This window comes from Saimiri boliviensis, chromosome 6 (genome assembly GCF_048565385.1).
Source record: "Saimiri boliviensis isolate mSaiBol1 chromosome 6, mSaiBol1.pri, whole genome shotgun sequence".
Taxonomy (NCBI): Eukaryota; Metazoa; Chordata; class Mammalia; order Primates; family Cebidae; genus Saimiri; species Saimiri boliviensis.
This window is the reverse complement of record NC_133454.1, coordinates 125,818,228-125,833,168: the sequence shown is the minus strand read 5'-3', so window position 1 is coordinate 125,833,168 and position 14,941 is coordinate 125,818,228. Positions and strand designations below refer to the sequence as shown.

Sequence of the window (14,941 nt, the reverse complement as noted above, 5' to 3'; positions counted from 1 at the left end):
GGATTACAGGCACGCACCACCATGCCCAGCTAATTTTTTGTATTTTTAGTAGAGACAGGGTTTCACCATATTGACCAGGATGGTCTCGATCTCTTGACCTCGTGATCCACCCGCCTCGGCCTCCCAAAGTGCTGGGATTACAGGCTTGAGCCACCGAGCCCGGCCAGGCTAATCAATTTTTGACAAAAATTCTAAGACCATTCAATGGGGAAAGACAGTCTAACAAATCTGGACCCCTAATCTATACCATATGAAACTAACTTATAACAGATAAATGACCTATAGCATAGGACCTAAAACTACAAGACTCTTAGAAGAAAATGTAGGCGTCAATCTTCATTACTTTGGATTTGGCAATGAATTCTCAAATATGACACCAAAGCCATGAGCAACAGAAAAAAAAAAGACAAATTGGAACTTCATGAGAATTTTTTTATTTTTGAGACAATCTCATTCTGTTGCCCAGTCTGGAGTGCAATGGCACAATCTCTGCTCACTGCAACTTCTGCATCTCAGGTTCAAGCAATCCCCCACCCCAGCCTCCCAAGTTGCTGGGACAACAGGTCCATGCCATTATGTCAGCTAAATTTTGTTGTTTGTTTGTTTGTTTTGAGATAGAGTTTCACTCTTGTTGTCCAGATTGTGGCGCAATCTTGGCTCACTGCAACCTCTGCCTCCCACCAATTCCCCTGCCTCAGCATCTCAAGTAGCTGGGATTACAGGCATGCACCATCACACCCGGCTAATTTTGTATTTTTAGTAGAGACAGGGTTTTACCATGTTGGCCAGGCTTGTCTCGAACTGCTGACCTCAAGTGGTCTGCCTGCTTTGGCCTCCCAAAGTGCTGGAATTACAGACATGAGCTACCATGCCCAGCCCCAGTTATAGTAATTTTTTAATGGAAAAAACTAAGTTTTAGCAAGAATGTGGAGACAGTAGAACCCCTATACATTGCCAGTTAGAATATAAAATGGTACAACTGCCATGAGAAACAGTCTGGCCGTTCTTCAAAAAATTAAAACGTAGGCCGGGCACGGTGGCTCAAGCCTGTAATCCCAGCACTTTGGGAGGCCAAGGTGGGTGGATCACGAGGTCAAGAGATGGAGACCAACCTGGTCAACATGGTGAAACCCCGTCTCTACTAAAAATACAAAAAATTAGCTGGGCATGGTGGCGCGTGCCTGTAATCCCAGCTACTCGGGAGGCTGAGGCAGGAGAATTGCCTGAACCTAGGAGGCGGAGGTTGCGGTGAGCCGAGATTGTGCCATTGCATTCCAGCCTGGGTGACAAGAGCGAAACTCCATCTCAAAAAAAAAAAAAAAAAATTAAAACGCACAGCTACCATATGACCAAGCAATTCCTATGCTAAGTGAAAGAAGCCAGACATAAAAGATCATATATTGTATGATTTCATGTATTTGAAATATTCAGAATGGGCAAATCCACAGAGACAGGATGCGGATTAATGTTGATGGGGAGTGGGGAAGGGGAACTGGGGAGGAACTATTAATGGGCATGGGGTTTTCTTTTTTTTTCTTTTTTGTTTTTTTTCTCCAAATGGTCAGGCAGCTGGAGGTATGGGGTTTTTTCTTTGGGGTGATGGAAATGTTCTGATACATGATAAAGGTAGCAGTTGTACAACACTGTGAATATACTACATGCCACGGCGGTGCACACTTTAAAATGGTAAATTTTAAGTTATGCATATAACTTCAATTGTTTTTAAAAAATTATTAAAAAAAAAAAAAAGTTGGCCGGGCGCGGTGGCTCATGCCTATAATCCCAGCACTTTGGGAGGCCAAGGCGGGTGGATCACGAGGTCAAGAGATCGAGACCATCCTGGTCAACATGGTGAAACCCCGTCTCTACTAAAAATACAAAAAATTAGCTGGGCATGGTGGTGCGTGCCTGTAATCCCAGCTACTCAGGAGGCTGAGGGAGGAGAATTGCCTGAACCCAGGAGGCGGAGGTTGCGGTGAGCCGAGATCGCGCCATTGCACTCCAGCCTGGGTAACAAGAGCGAAACTCCGTCTCAAAAAAAAAAAAAAAAAAAAGTATCTTACTTAAGACCACACAGCAGAGTCAGAATTCCATCTTCAGAGCCCACACTCTGCCTGTCCTGCTTCCCAAGAAAAGCACCTCCAGAGGCCAGGCGCGGTGACTCATGCCTGTAACGCCAGCACTTTGGGAGGCCAAGGCAGGTGGATCATGAGGTCAGGAGATTAAGACCATCCTGGCCAACTGGTGAAACCCCATCTCTACTAAAATACAAAAAGTTAGCCAGGCATGGTGGTGTGCACCTGAAATCCCAGCTACTCGGGAGACTGAGGCAGGGGAATTGCTTGAACCTGGGAGGCGGAAGTTGCAGTGAGCAGAGATCGCACCACTGCACTCCAGCCTGGAGACAGAGCAAGACTCTGCCTAAAAAAAAAAAAAAAAGAGAGAGGAAAAAAAGTACCTCCAGAGACCCAAGGGTGCCATGCAGGACAGCAGACCAGTAGCCAAGCATGCACTTGCTTGGTTAAGACAATAATTCCATCCTTCTGGCACTTGGAGTCAGGGGACTCCCTCTAGGCTGAAGGCAGCTCTGGAGCTACCAAAGCCAGGCCATGAAGCCCATGTAGTTGGGGGCCTAGGGAGGGCGCAAGCCCTCGGGAGGAGGGAGAAAGATGTGAGGCAGTTGGAAAAACTCAGGGTGGGCAAAGCCCACCCATGTTAGCTGGGGCTGACATGATGGGGCCTCAGGAAACTACAGTCATTGGCTTTAACCTTGGGACAAGTGAAGGGTCTGATTATATCTTTTAGGCCTCAATCAAGCGTTCAGCTGACTTGGGACAGAACCCTGTTAAAACTGCAGCTGGGGCTGGATGCAGTGGCTCACATCTGTAATCCCAGCACTTTGGGAGGCTGAGGTTGGCAGATCAACTGAGGTCAGGAGTTCCAGACCAGACTGACCAACGTGGAGAAAGCCCATCTCTTAAAAAAAAAAAAAAAAAAAAAAAAAAAATTAGCTGGACATGGCAACACACATCTGTAGTCCCAGCTACTTGGGATGCTGAGCAGGAAAATCGATTAAACCTGGGAGGTGGAGGTTGCAGTGAGCCGAGACCGTGCCATTGCATTCCAGCCTGGGTGACAAAGCAAGACTCCATCTCAAATAAAAACAACTGCAGCTGGGAGATGCCCATCTGTGAATGGCCCAATCTGGGACTGCACTGATTCAGTTCTTGAGGGGTGGGTGGTTGTGGGTCTAGGTAGCAGAAACCAGCCTGGGAAGGTGACTCGGGGTGGAATCTTGGGTGAGTCTCGGGTCTGGCTGGAGCTGTGGGAGGCAAATGGGAGGAGCCCAGTGCCCTGTGTAGCAGTAGAGTCTCTTGATGGTTACTTTTATTTGTCAAGTTGGTTAGGTCATGGTACCTAGACAGTTGATCAAATATCAGTTTAGACATCATTATGAAGGTATTTTTTAAGAAAAAATTTACATTTAAATCAGTAGTCTTTACTCTAAGCCTACCTTCCCTGAAGGTGATTTCCTTCTCTGAAGGAGAAAACCCAGTTATTTTCTCTCTAGTCTCACACCCAATGCAACACTTCACTTCTGGTTACCAAACTGTGTGGGGATTCCTCCCCACAAACCATCCAAGCAATTCTCCAGTGGACACCAACTGGGTCCTATCATTCAATTCCAATCTGATATTATTTACCAGGAGATAGTGTCAGATTCCATGGGTTGAGGGCTCAGTCCAACACACCTGCTCCACTTCAGATGCCAATTGCACCTAGTAGGTTGTTGCTTACTTTTTTTTTTTTTTTTGAGATGGAGTTTCGCTCTTGTTATCCAGAATGGAGTGCAATGGCATGATCTTGGTTCACTGCAGCCTCCACCTCCTGGGTTCAAGCAATTCTCCTGCCTCAGCATCCTGACGAGGTGGAATTACAGGCAGTCGCCACCATGCCCAGCTAATTTTTTGTATTTTAGTAGAGACAGGATTTTGCCATGTTGGCCAGGTTCGTCTCAAACTTCTGGCCTCAGGTGATCCACCTGCCTTGACCTCCCGGAAGTACTGAGATTACAGGCGTGAGCCACCGCATCCGGCCAGTTGCTTACACTCTGACCAATCAGATATAAAACCAAGTTCCTGCCGGGCATGGTGGCTCACGCCTGTAATCCTGGCACTTTGGGAGGCTGAGGCAGGTGGATCCTGAGGTCAGGAGTTCAAGACCAGCCTGACTAACAGACCAAAACCCTGTCTCTGCTAAAAATACAAAAAAATTTAGCCAGGCGTGGTGGCACACACCTGTAATCCCAGCTACTTGGGAGACTGAGGCAGGAGAATCGCTTGAAGGAGGTCGCAGTGAGCCGAGATTGAATCATTGCACTCCCGCCTAGGCGACAGAGCAAGACTCTGTCTCCAAAAAATTAATTAATTTAATTAAATAAAAAATAAAAATAAAATAAATAAAATAAAACAAAACCAAGTTCCCCTGACTCCTTCCTCAGGTTTAATTTGCTAGAGAGTTCCCAGAACTCAGGAATCCACTTAGGTATATTCATTCATTATAAAGAACATTACAAAGGATACAGATGAATGGCCAGATGGAAGAGGTGCACAGGGCAGGGTGTGAGGGGCAGGGTGCAGAGCTTCTAGACTGCCTCTGGACACACTACCCTCCAGGAACCTCCAGGTGTTCCGCTATCTGGAAGCTCTCCAAACCCTGTCCTTCTGGGGTTTCATGAAGCCTTTATTAATTTAGCATAATTGACTACATCATTGGCCACTGGTGATATATTCCATTTTCAGCCTGTCTCTTCCTCCCCAGAGCTCAGAGGGTGGGGCTGAAAGTTCCAACTCTCTAATCACATGGTTGGTTCCTCTGGCAACCAGATCCCATCCTGAGGCTATTTAGGAGTCCATGAAGACTTGCATCATTAGAATAAAAGATACTTCTATCACCGAGGAAATTTCAAGGGATTTAGGAACTCTATGTTAGGAACTGGAGAGAGAAACAAAACCTACATTTCTTTTTGTTTGGTTTGTTTTTTTGAGACGGAGTTTCGCTCTTGTTACCCAGGCTGGAGTGCAATGGCGTGATCTCGGCTCACAGCAACCTCCGCCTCCTGGGTTTAAGCAATTCTCCTGCCTTAGCCTCCTGAGTAGCTGGGATTACAGGCACGTGCCACCATGCCCAGCTAATTTTTTGTATTTTTAGTAGAGACAGGGTTTCACCATGTTGACCAGGATGGTCTCGATCTCTCGACCTCGTGATCCACCCACCTCGGCCTCCCAAAGTGCTGGGATTACAGGCTTGAGCCACCGCGCCTGGCTTTTTTTTGAGACAGAGTTTCACTCTTGTTACCCAGGCTGAAGTGCAATGGCGCAGATCTCGGATCACCGCAACCTCCGCCTCTTGGGTTCAGGCAATTCTCCTGCCTCAGCCTCCTGAGCCGCTGGGATTATAGGCACGCACCACCATGCCTAGCTAATTTTTTGTATTTTTAGTAGAGACGGGGTTTCACCATGTTGACTGGGATGGTCTCGATCTCTTGACCTTGTGATCCACCCACCTCGGCCTCCCAAAGTGCTGGTATTACAGGTGTGAGCCACCCGTGCCCGGCCGTTTGTTTTTGAGATAGCATCTTGCCTTGTTGTCCAGGCTGGAGTGAAATGGCATGATCACAGCTTTATGTAACCTTGAATTCCTGGGCTCAAGTGATCCTACCATTTCAGCTTCCTGAGTAGCTTGGACTACTGGTAAGCACCACCATACTCAGCTAATTTTTAAAAAATTTTATAGAAATGGGGTCTCACCATGTTGCCCAGGCTGGTCTCAAACTCCTGGGCTCAAGCAATCTTCCCACCTCAATCTCCCAAAATGCTGAGATTATAGGAATAAGCCACTGTGCCTGGCCATGGCCATTTATTATTTTATAATAGCACAATCTTCCATAATGTGGGTGGGTCTCATCCAATTAGTTGAAGGCCTTAATTGAAAAATACATAGAGGGAATTCTGCCTCTAGACTGCCTGTTTTAGTGAGACAGGGTCTCGCTTTGTCACCCAGGCTGGAGTACAGTGGTTCAATCGCAGCTCACTGCAGCCTCAACTTCCTGGGTTCACAATCCTCCCACCTCAGCCTCCTGAGTAGCTGGAACTATAGGCATGTGCCACCATGCCTGGCTAATTTTTGTTTTGTATTTTCATAGAGGCAGGGTTTCACTATGTTGCCCAGGTTAGTCTCAAATTCCTGGCTACAAGCAATCTGCCGCCTTGGCCTCCCAAAGTGCTGGGATTACAGGTGTGAGCCACCACTCCTGGCTAGACTGCCTTTTAACTTGAGCTGCAACATCCAATTCTCCCTAGGTCCAGCCTGCCCTGTGGAATTTGGACTTGCCAGTCCCTATAATTACATGAGCCAATTCCTCAAAATCAATCACTATCTCCTGCTCTCTGTCACATGTATACACACACACACACACACACACACACACACACACACACACACAGTTGTTTCTCTGGAAAACTGTAACACAAGTCTCTCTGGGGAGAGCCCAGGATGCCCTGCCATCTGGCCTGTAATAAAGGCACCAGCAGATCCCTTGTTAATGGTTATTAACCCATTTTTTTCTTTGTTTGTTTGAGACAAGGTCTCACTCTGGTGAGAGCCACCACACCTGGCTATACTGGTCTTTGAATCTCCCACTCCCCTCTTTGTTACAGACGGTCCCTCTTCCCAGCCAGGTGCCTCTACCCACGGCAGCAGATTTCTGCCACCTCTGGGCCTTCCATGTGGCTTTCTCTGATCTTGACATCACACCAAGGCCCAGTCACCATTTTACAGTGTCCCCTTAGACTAGGGTCTCTGGAGACAGTTCACTTCGTAAGCATGTTTTTGTTTTTGTTTTTTTTGAGGCGGAGTTTCATTCTTGTTACCCAGGCTGGAGTGCAATGGCATGATCTCCGCTCACCGCTCACCGCAACCTCTGTTGCGCAAGCCTCCCAAAGTGCTGGGATTACAGGCTTGAGCCACCTTGCCCGGCCTGTTTGTTTGTTTGTTTGTTTGTTTGTTTTTAAGACAGAGTCTTGTGTCTTGTACTATTGTCCAGGCTGGAGCAATCTCGGCTCACTGCAACTTCTGCCTCCTGGGTTCAAGCGATTCTCCTGTCTCAGCCTCCCGAGTAGCTGGGATTACAGGTGCCTGCCACCACACCCAGCTAATTTTTGTTTGTATTTTTAGTAGAGACAGGGTTTCACTATGTTGGCCAGGCTGGTCTCAAACTCCTGATCTCATGATCTGCCCGCCTCGGACTTCCAAAGTGCTGGGATTACAGGTTTAAGCCACTTGCCTGGCCCATAAGCATCTTATCTATTGTCGTGGACCGTGGCGGGAGGGGGGGGGCGGTGTCCCACTACCTGGAAGAGGGAGTGCGCCTGGAAATAAAGACAGAGAGAGAGAAAGCGAGGCGTCTGGAGGGCTGATAGGCTGTGCCTAAACAGCAAATTTTATTTTTCAAAGGCCAGGAATAAATACACTTTCTTGGCTCTGGTTTATGTCATAGTAAGAGGAATGTAAATGTATGCCTCACATGGCCTATACAATAGAGAAGTCAGATATGCAATCAATGGTTGTAAAAAGTAACAAAATTTTCTGTAATCACAAAGTTTGTTTACATCTAAACATTATTCACAAAGCTTGTTTACATCCAAACATTATTCTTCCTGGCTGCAGGTATCTCTGGTTTGACCTTGTTTTAGAACTGAGGTGTGAAAAGGTTTTTTGGTTTTGCTCATCAGAATATCTTTTAATCAGATTCTCCTTTGTCTACTCCTGACTCAACTTAACTCAACTTCCCCATTCAGGAATCTCTGAGTCAGGAATCAAAGCCATCCCTTATGGTGGCATTTTGCTTTGCAAATATCGACAGTTAAACCATTAGGTGGTCAGGTAAGGTTTAAGGCTTATTCTTAAAAAGTCATAAAAAGGTTAAAAGCAGGAACCGGTTGCCGGCAGGGGGTCACTCGGTCTAGCAGCAAACACATAGTTCTAGGCCCAAACGATATTGTGGTTGATATTAGAAACTGATCATTCATCTTTCAGTTCCTATATTTCCGGATAGCTCGACTGCCTCCAGTAGGAAACTGTGTTTGGGATCAAACTCACCGTATAGTGAGACTCACGCCTTTTAGGGGTCTCACACGGGAATGTTCCCCACAATCTATTCATTCAACAAATATGTATTGATGATGCCTGCTGTGTAGCTAACACTGTAGATGGGGGCTGAGGGCAGAGGAGCAGGCCAATCTTCTTTGAGGTAGTAAATGGGTATTGTATGAGCACTTCAGATGAAACTCAAATGCTCAAAGGGCCACGGGCAGACAAAGAAGGACAGGGTTGGCATTTTGGCAAAGAGAAGACTGCAAAGTGGGGGCCACTCTGGTGCTGTGGCCAACTGTCACCCTGGTGGGATGCAGGCCAGCCATTGCCAGATCTTTCAAACTTTAAAATAAAAGGTAGGCCTGGCTCAGTGGCTCATGCCTATAATCCCAGCACTTTGGGAGGCCAAGATGGGTAGATCTCTTGAGCCCAGGAGTTTGAGACCAGCCTGGGCAACACAGCAAAACCCCATCTTTACAAAAAAGTACCAAAAAGTAGCCAGGTGTGTTGGCACACACCGGTAGGCCCAATAACCTGGGAGGCTGAGGTGGGAGAATCACCTGAGCCCAGGAGGTTGAGGCTGTGGTAACCGTGATCATGCCACTGTACTCCAGTGTGGGCAGTGGAGTGAGACTCTGTCTTAAAAATAAAGTGAAATAAGACCATCCTGGTCAACATGGTGAAACCCCGTCTCTACTAAAAAATACAAAAAATTAGCTGGGCATGGTGGCACGTGCCTGTAATCCCAGCTACTCAGGAGGCTGAGGCAGGAGAATTGCCTGAACCCAGGAGGCGGAGGTTGCGGTGGGCTGAGATCGCGCCATTGCACTCCAGCCTGGGTAACAGGGGCGAAACTCCATCTCAAAAAAAATTTTTTAAATAAATAAATAAATAAATAAAGTGAAATAAAATGATTAGCCACGCATGGTGCCATACACCTATAGTCCCAACTACTTGGAAAGGTCCCTACCTAGTGAGGTTGAGGCCACAGTGAGCCATGATTGCAGACCTAGCCTGGACGACCCCATCCCCAAAAAATAAATAAATAAAAGGCAGAAAAGTGGATTTTACATAAAACTAGATTCACCAAAGTTAACTACTAACATGATTCAAACACTTTTTTTTTCTTTTCTTTTTTTTTTTTTTTTTTTTTGAGGCGGGGTTTCGCTCTTGTTACCCAGGCTGGAGTGCAATGGCGCGATCTCGGCTCACCGCAACCTCCGCCTCCTGGGTTCAGGCAATTCTCCTGCCTCAGCCTCCTGAGTAGCTGGGATTACAGGCACGCGCCACCATGCCCAGCTCATTTTTGGTATTTTTAGTAGAGACGGGGTTTCACCATGTTGATCAGGATGGTCTCGATCTCTCGACCTCGTGATTCACCCGCCTCGGCCTCCCAAAGTGCTGGGATTACAGGCTTGAGCCACCGCGCCTGGCCTTCTTTTTTTTTTTTTGAGACAGAGTCTTGTTCTGTTGCCCAGGTGGGAGTGCAATAGCACCATCTCTGCTCACTGCAACGTCCGCCTCCCGGGTTCAAGCAATCTTGCTGTCTCAGCCTCCGGAGTAGCTAGGATTACAGGAGCACACCACTGCACCCGGCTAATTTTTGTATTTTTAGTAGAGACGGGGGTTTTACCATGTTGGTCAGGCTGGTCTTGAACTCCTGACCTCATGATCCACCCACTTCAGCCATCCAAAGTGCTGGGATTACAGGTGTGAGCCACTACCCCCCACCACATTTTTCTTTTCTAATAGAGATGGTGGGGGGGTGTCTCACTATGTTCACCAGGTCAGTCTTGAACTCTTGGCCTCAAGTGATCCTCCTGCCTCGGCCTCCCAAAGCATTGAGATGACAGGCATGAGCCACCATGCCTGGCCCAAACTGATTTTTTTTTTTTTTTTTTGAAACCAAGTCTCTCTTTTGTCACCCAGGCTGGAGTGCAATGGCACTATCTTGGCTCATTGCAACCTCTGCCTCCGGGGTTCAAGTGATTCTCCTGCCTCAGCCTCCCGAGTAGCTGAGATTACAGGCCAGTGCCTCCATGCCCAGCTAATTTTTGTATTTTGGGATTTTTAGTAGAGACGGGGTTTTACCATGTTGGCCAGTCTGGTCTTGAACTCCTGACCAGGAGTGATCCACCTGCCTCAGCCTCCCAAAATGCTGGGATTACAGGTGTAAGCCACTGTGCCCTGCCCTAAACTGATATTTTTAAAAATTGATATTTTAAAACACTAAGGAGGCTGGGCACAGTGGCTCACACCTGTAATCCCAGCACTTTGAGAAGTTAAGAGGGGCAGATCACTTGAGGCCAGGACTTTGAGACCAGCCTGGCCAACATGGTGAAACTCCGTCTCTACTAAAAATACCAAAAAATTAGCTGAGCATGGTGGTGCTTGCCTGTAATCTCAGCTACTCAGGAGGCTGAGGCAGGAGAATCACTGGAACCCAGAAGGCGGATGTTGCAGTAAACCGAGATCGTGCCACTGCACTCTAGCCTGGGTGACAGAGGGAGATTCTGTCTTAAAAAATAATAATAGGGCCAGTTGTGTTGTCTCACACCTGTAATCCCAGCACTTTGGGAGGTCAAGAGGGGTGGATGGATCACCTGAGGTCAGGAGTTTGACACAAGCCTGGCTAACATGGCGAAACCCGGTCTTTACTAAAAAAAAAATATACAAAAAGCCAGGCATGGTGGTGCACACCTGTAATCCCAGCTACTCAGGAGGCTGAGGCAGGAGAATCGCTTCAACCCAGGAGGTGGAGGTTGCAGTGAGCCAAGATCATGCCACTGCACTCCAGCCTGGACAACAAGAGCAAAACTCTGTCTCAAATAACAATAATAATAAAATTTAGCCGGGCGCGGTGGCTCAAGCCTGTAATCCCAGCACTTTGGGAGGCCGAGGCGGGTGGATCACGAGGTCAAGAGATCGAGACCATCCTGGTCAACATAGTGAAACCCCGTCTCTACTAAAAATACAAAAAATTAGCTGGGCATGGTGGCACGTGCCTGTAATCCCAGCTACTCAGGAGGCTGAGGCAGGAGAATTGTCTGAACCCAGGAGGCGGAGGTTGCGATGAGCCGAGATCGCGCCATTGCACTCCAGCCTGGGTAACAAGAGCAAAACTCTGTCTCAAAAAAAAAAATAAAATAAAAAATAAATAAAATTTAAAAATAAAAAATAAAACACTGAGGAGGTCAAAGAAAACCCCCATGGCAGCCTGTCTGCCTTCTGAGCCTCCAGTATGCAAGGCCTGTGCTGAAGGGCTCTGCACTTGCCCTTCTCTTTTCAGGCAAGGTCACCAGTGGAAACCCCCAAGGACAATACCTGTGTCTCTTCCAAGGACCATCCCTCCTGCCTAACACAGTCCCTGGCAGGGAGCAGGTACTCAGTGTGTGTTTTTGCACTAGGCTCCAAGATAAAGGTTTTCTGATCACTCTTCAACTCAACAAACGTGGCACCCTAGTGCCTGTGAAATATCTTATTTGAAGCCCTGTCTTTTCTGTCCCGACATCCCAAGATTCAGAGCACTCTGCCCTATGGGGCCTCCCTGGCTCAGCCTAAAAGGTTGAGTAATACTCAGTAATCCATTTACCAGTGGCAGTGCTTGCACCAACCCCTGGGCCCTCTATAAAGTGAAAGAAAACGCCTTTGGCCTCTGCCCAGAGCTACAGATACCTGGAGTAGGAGCAGGCAGAAGATGCGTGGTGGATAAAGACCAGAGAGACTTGGGATAGAATTCCACTCTCACCACCAGTTTAGTTTTCTTGAGCTTGCTGCTCCAAACAGGCAGAATGTGAAAATTAAGATGCCTTCCCCAGTAGCACCCCCAGTTCAGTTTTCTCTAGCTTGCTGCTCCAAATAGGCAGAAATGAAAATTTAGGTGCTTTTTTCCCCCCCTGTAAAACAAGGCCGACGAGGATGGGATTCGAACCCACGCGTGCAAAGCACAATGGATTAGCAGTCCATCGCCTTAACCACTCGGCCACCTCGTCCTACGAGAAGCAGCTCTTTCCACATTCCCTTATCTCTCATCTCCTCCGCACCTTCCGAGCACTACCACCCACCTGGCAATGCTAACCTCCTCGGACCCGAGGAAAGGAGAAGCCGCGGGAGGAAAGGAGCGTTGTGATTTCCTTTCAGCCGGGAGCCCGCGCCATCCCTTACCATGCTGCAGCCGAGCTCTGCCGCGCGTTCCTCAGAGTCCGGCCGAGCGCGCCGGGCGTTCAGGGCGCGCTCGGTTCGGGGTGCGCGCGCCAGCGAGGCAGGAGGAGCGCGCGTCCCGGGAAGCCGGCGGGGCCCGAGAGGGCGGGGCCTCTGCACCGCGCGCGGCCGGGCGGCGAGGCCGTGGCTCCTCCTCCCTCGCAGGGGGCGAGCTGGCGCGTCCGGGGCTGGGGGCGGCGGCAGGCGGCGGGCGGGGCGGCGCGCGGGGCTCGGCTGGCCTCGGCTCGTCTCGGCTGCTCTCGGCAGGCTGCGGTAAATCCCGGCTTGCGGCGGTTGGCGTACTCTGTGGCCGGTGGTCTTTGCTGCGCGCCCCGAGCCCCGAGAGCCATGCAGATGTCCTACGCCATCCGGTGTGCCTTCTACCAGCTGCTGCTGGCCGCGCTCATGCTGGTGGCGATGCTGCAGCTGCTCTACCTGTCGCTGCTGTCCGGACTACATGGGCAGGAGGAGCAAGACCAATATTTTGAGTTCTTTCCCCCGTCCCCACGGTCCGTGGATCAGGTCAAGGCGCAGCTCCGCACCGCGCTGGCCTCCGGAGGCGTCCTGGATGCCAGCGGCGATTACCGCGTCTACAGGGGCCTGCTGAAGACGACCATGGACCCCAACGATGTGATCCTGGCCACTCACGCCAGCGTGGACAACCTGCTGCACCTGTCGGGTCTGCTGGAGCGCTGGGAGGGCCCGCTGTCCGTGTCGGTGTTCGCGGCCACCAAGGAGGAGGCGCAGCTGGCCACGGTGCTGGCCTACGCGCTAAGCAGCCACTGCCCCGACATGCGCGCCAGGGTTGCCATGCACCTCGTGTGCCCCTCGCGCTACGAGGCAGCTGTGCCCGACCCCCGAGAGCCGGGGGAGTTTGCCCTGCTGCGGTCCTGCCAGGAGGTCTTTGACAAGCTAGCCAGGGTGGCACAGCCCGGGATTAATTATGCGCTAGGCACCAATGTCTCCTACCCTAATAATCTGCTGAGGAATCTGGCTCGTGAGGGGGCCAACTATGCCCTGGTGATCGATGTGGACATGGTGCCCAGCGAGGGACTGTGGAGAGGCCTGCGGGAAATGCTGGATCAGAGCAACCAGTGGGGAGGCACCGCGCTGGTGGTGCCTGCCTTCGAGATCCGACGAGCCCGCCGCATGCCCATGAACAAAAACGAGTTGGTGCAACTCTACCAGGTGGGCGAGGTTCGGCCCTTCTATTATGGGCTGTGCACCCCCTGCCAGGCACCCACCAACTATTCCCGTTGGGTCAACCTGCCAGAAGAGAGCTTGCTGCGGCCTGCCTACGTGGTGCCTTGGCAGGACCCCTGGGAGCCATTCTACGTGGCAGGAGGCAAGGTGCCCACCTTCGACGAGCGCTTTCGGCAGTATGGCTTCAACCGAATCAGCCAGGTGCTCATAAGGGAGTGGGCAGGGGTTGGGGCAGGAGGGGTGGTGGGATCACGTAGTTACAAGGAGTGGCCCTGGATGGAAAGGAGGCAATGAAGCAGGAGGGATCATAGTTTAGGAGGGGGATGGATGGTATGGAAGATCCAGGATGCTTCCAGAGAGGGGAGGATGCTGGACTGTGGCTTGAGGGAAGTCAGTCTCAGCCCTGTAAATGTCATCAAATTTTGCTGACCTGTCTTTCCCCCTACAGGCCTGCGAGCTGCACATGGCGGGGTTTGATTTTGAGGTCCTGAACGAAGGTTTCTTGGTTCATAAGGGCTTCAAAGAAGCGTTGAAGTTCCATCCCCAAAAGGAGGCTGAAAATCAGCACAATAAGATCCTTTATCGCCAGTTCAAACAGGAGTTGAAGGCCAAGTACCCCAACTCTCCCCGACGCTGCTGAGCCCTTCCCTCCCCTAGTCTGAGAAGTCAGCCTCTTGGCTCCTCAGGCCACCTGTAGGCCTGACTGGGGTAAGAAACGTGGCTTCACTTTACAGAGGTAGCTGTGGTGTTGAAACACTGGACTTGAATATGGGGTGCTGGGATCGAGTCCTAGCTTTACCACTAACTAGCTGTGTGGCCTTGAGTAAATCCTGTTACCTCTCTGGGCCTCAGTTACCCTGTCTGTAAAAAGGGAGGTGAGAATACCTACCTCACAGAACTGTTGGGAGGCTCAGATGAGACGCTATATGTGAAAACATTCTGTAAGCTTCGTACAAATGTGAAGTATTAATATTATCGCAGTATTATTATTGTTATTATTATTGTTATTAACAATCTTGGGTGGGTAGGAGAGCAAAAAGTATGAATGGGATGGAGCTAAGAAGTCTGAGTACTTAATGAAATGGACTTTCTGGAAAGAAATCAGATGAAGGCATACAATTTAGTTCTTAGCTCTTGGGCAGAAGCCTGAAATTCCTGGTTCTCTCAGGCCTTCGGCCTCAGGAGCTCTGAAGGAGGGAAGAGACTGCAGGCTCCATGGGTGACAGCCTCAGATCTGTCCCTTCAACAGGCTGGGCTGAGTATGTGCCTATCGATGACAATGTGTAAATAAATGAGTGTTCACACCCACAGCTGGCTCCGTTACTCTCCTGAGCTGGGGGTGGAGGAGTCGGGGCCGGGTTCTCCCTTTGCACACGGTGGGGAG

The 14,941-nt window shown here is 49.6% G+C and overlaps 1 protein-coding gene and 1 non-coding gene across 2 annotated transcripts; one reads left to right on the top strand and one right to left on the bottom strand.

The window, feature by feature from the left end:
• Positions 1-12,064: 12,064 nt before the first annotated feature.
• Positions 12,065-12,146, bottom strand: TRNAS-GCU (transfer RNA serine (anticodon GCU)). The gene has a single exon. It is a non-coding gene; the product is annotated as a tRNA-Ser (tRNA).
• Positions 12,147-12,516: 370 nt separating this feature from the next.
• On the top strand, positions 12,517-14,865 carry B4GAT1 (beta-1,4-glucuronyltransferase 1). The gene is made up of 2 exons (XM_003937743.4): positions 12,517-13,758; positions 14,006-14,865. Exons 1-2 carry the CDS (start codon positions 12,703-12,705, stop codon positions 14,195-14,197), a joined length of 1,248 nt encoding a protein of 415 aa, XP_003937792.1. The 5' UTR covers positions 12,517-12,702; the 3' UTR covers positions 14,198-14,865.
• Positions 14,866-14,941: the final 76 nt, after the last annotated feature.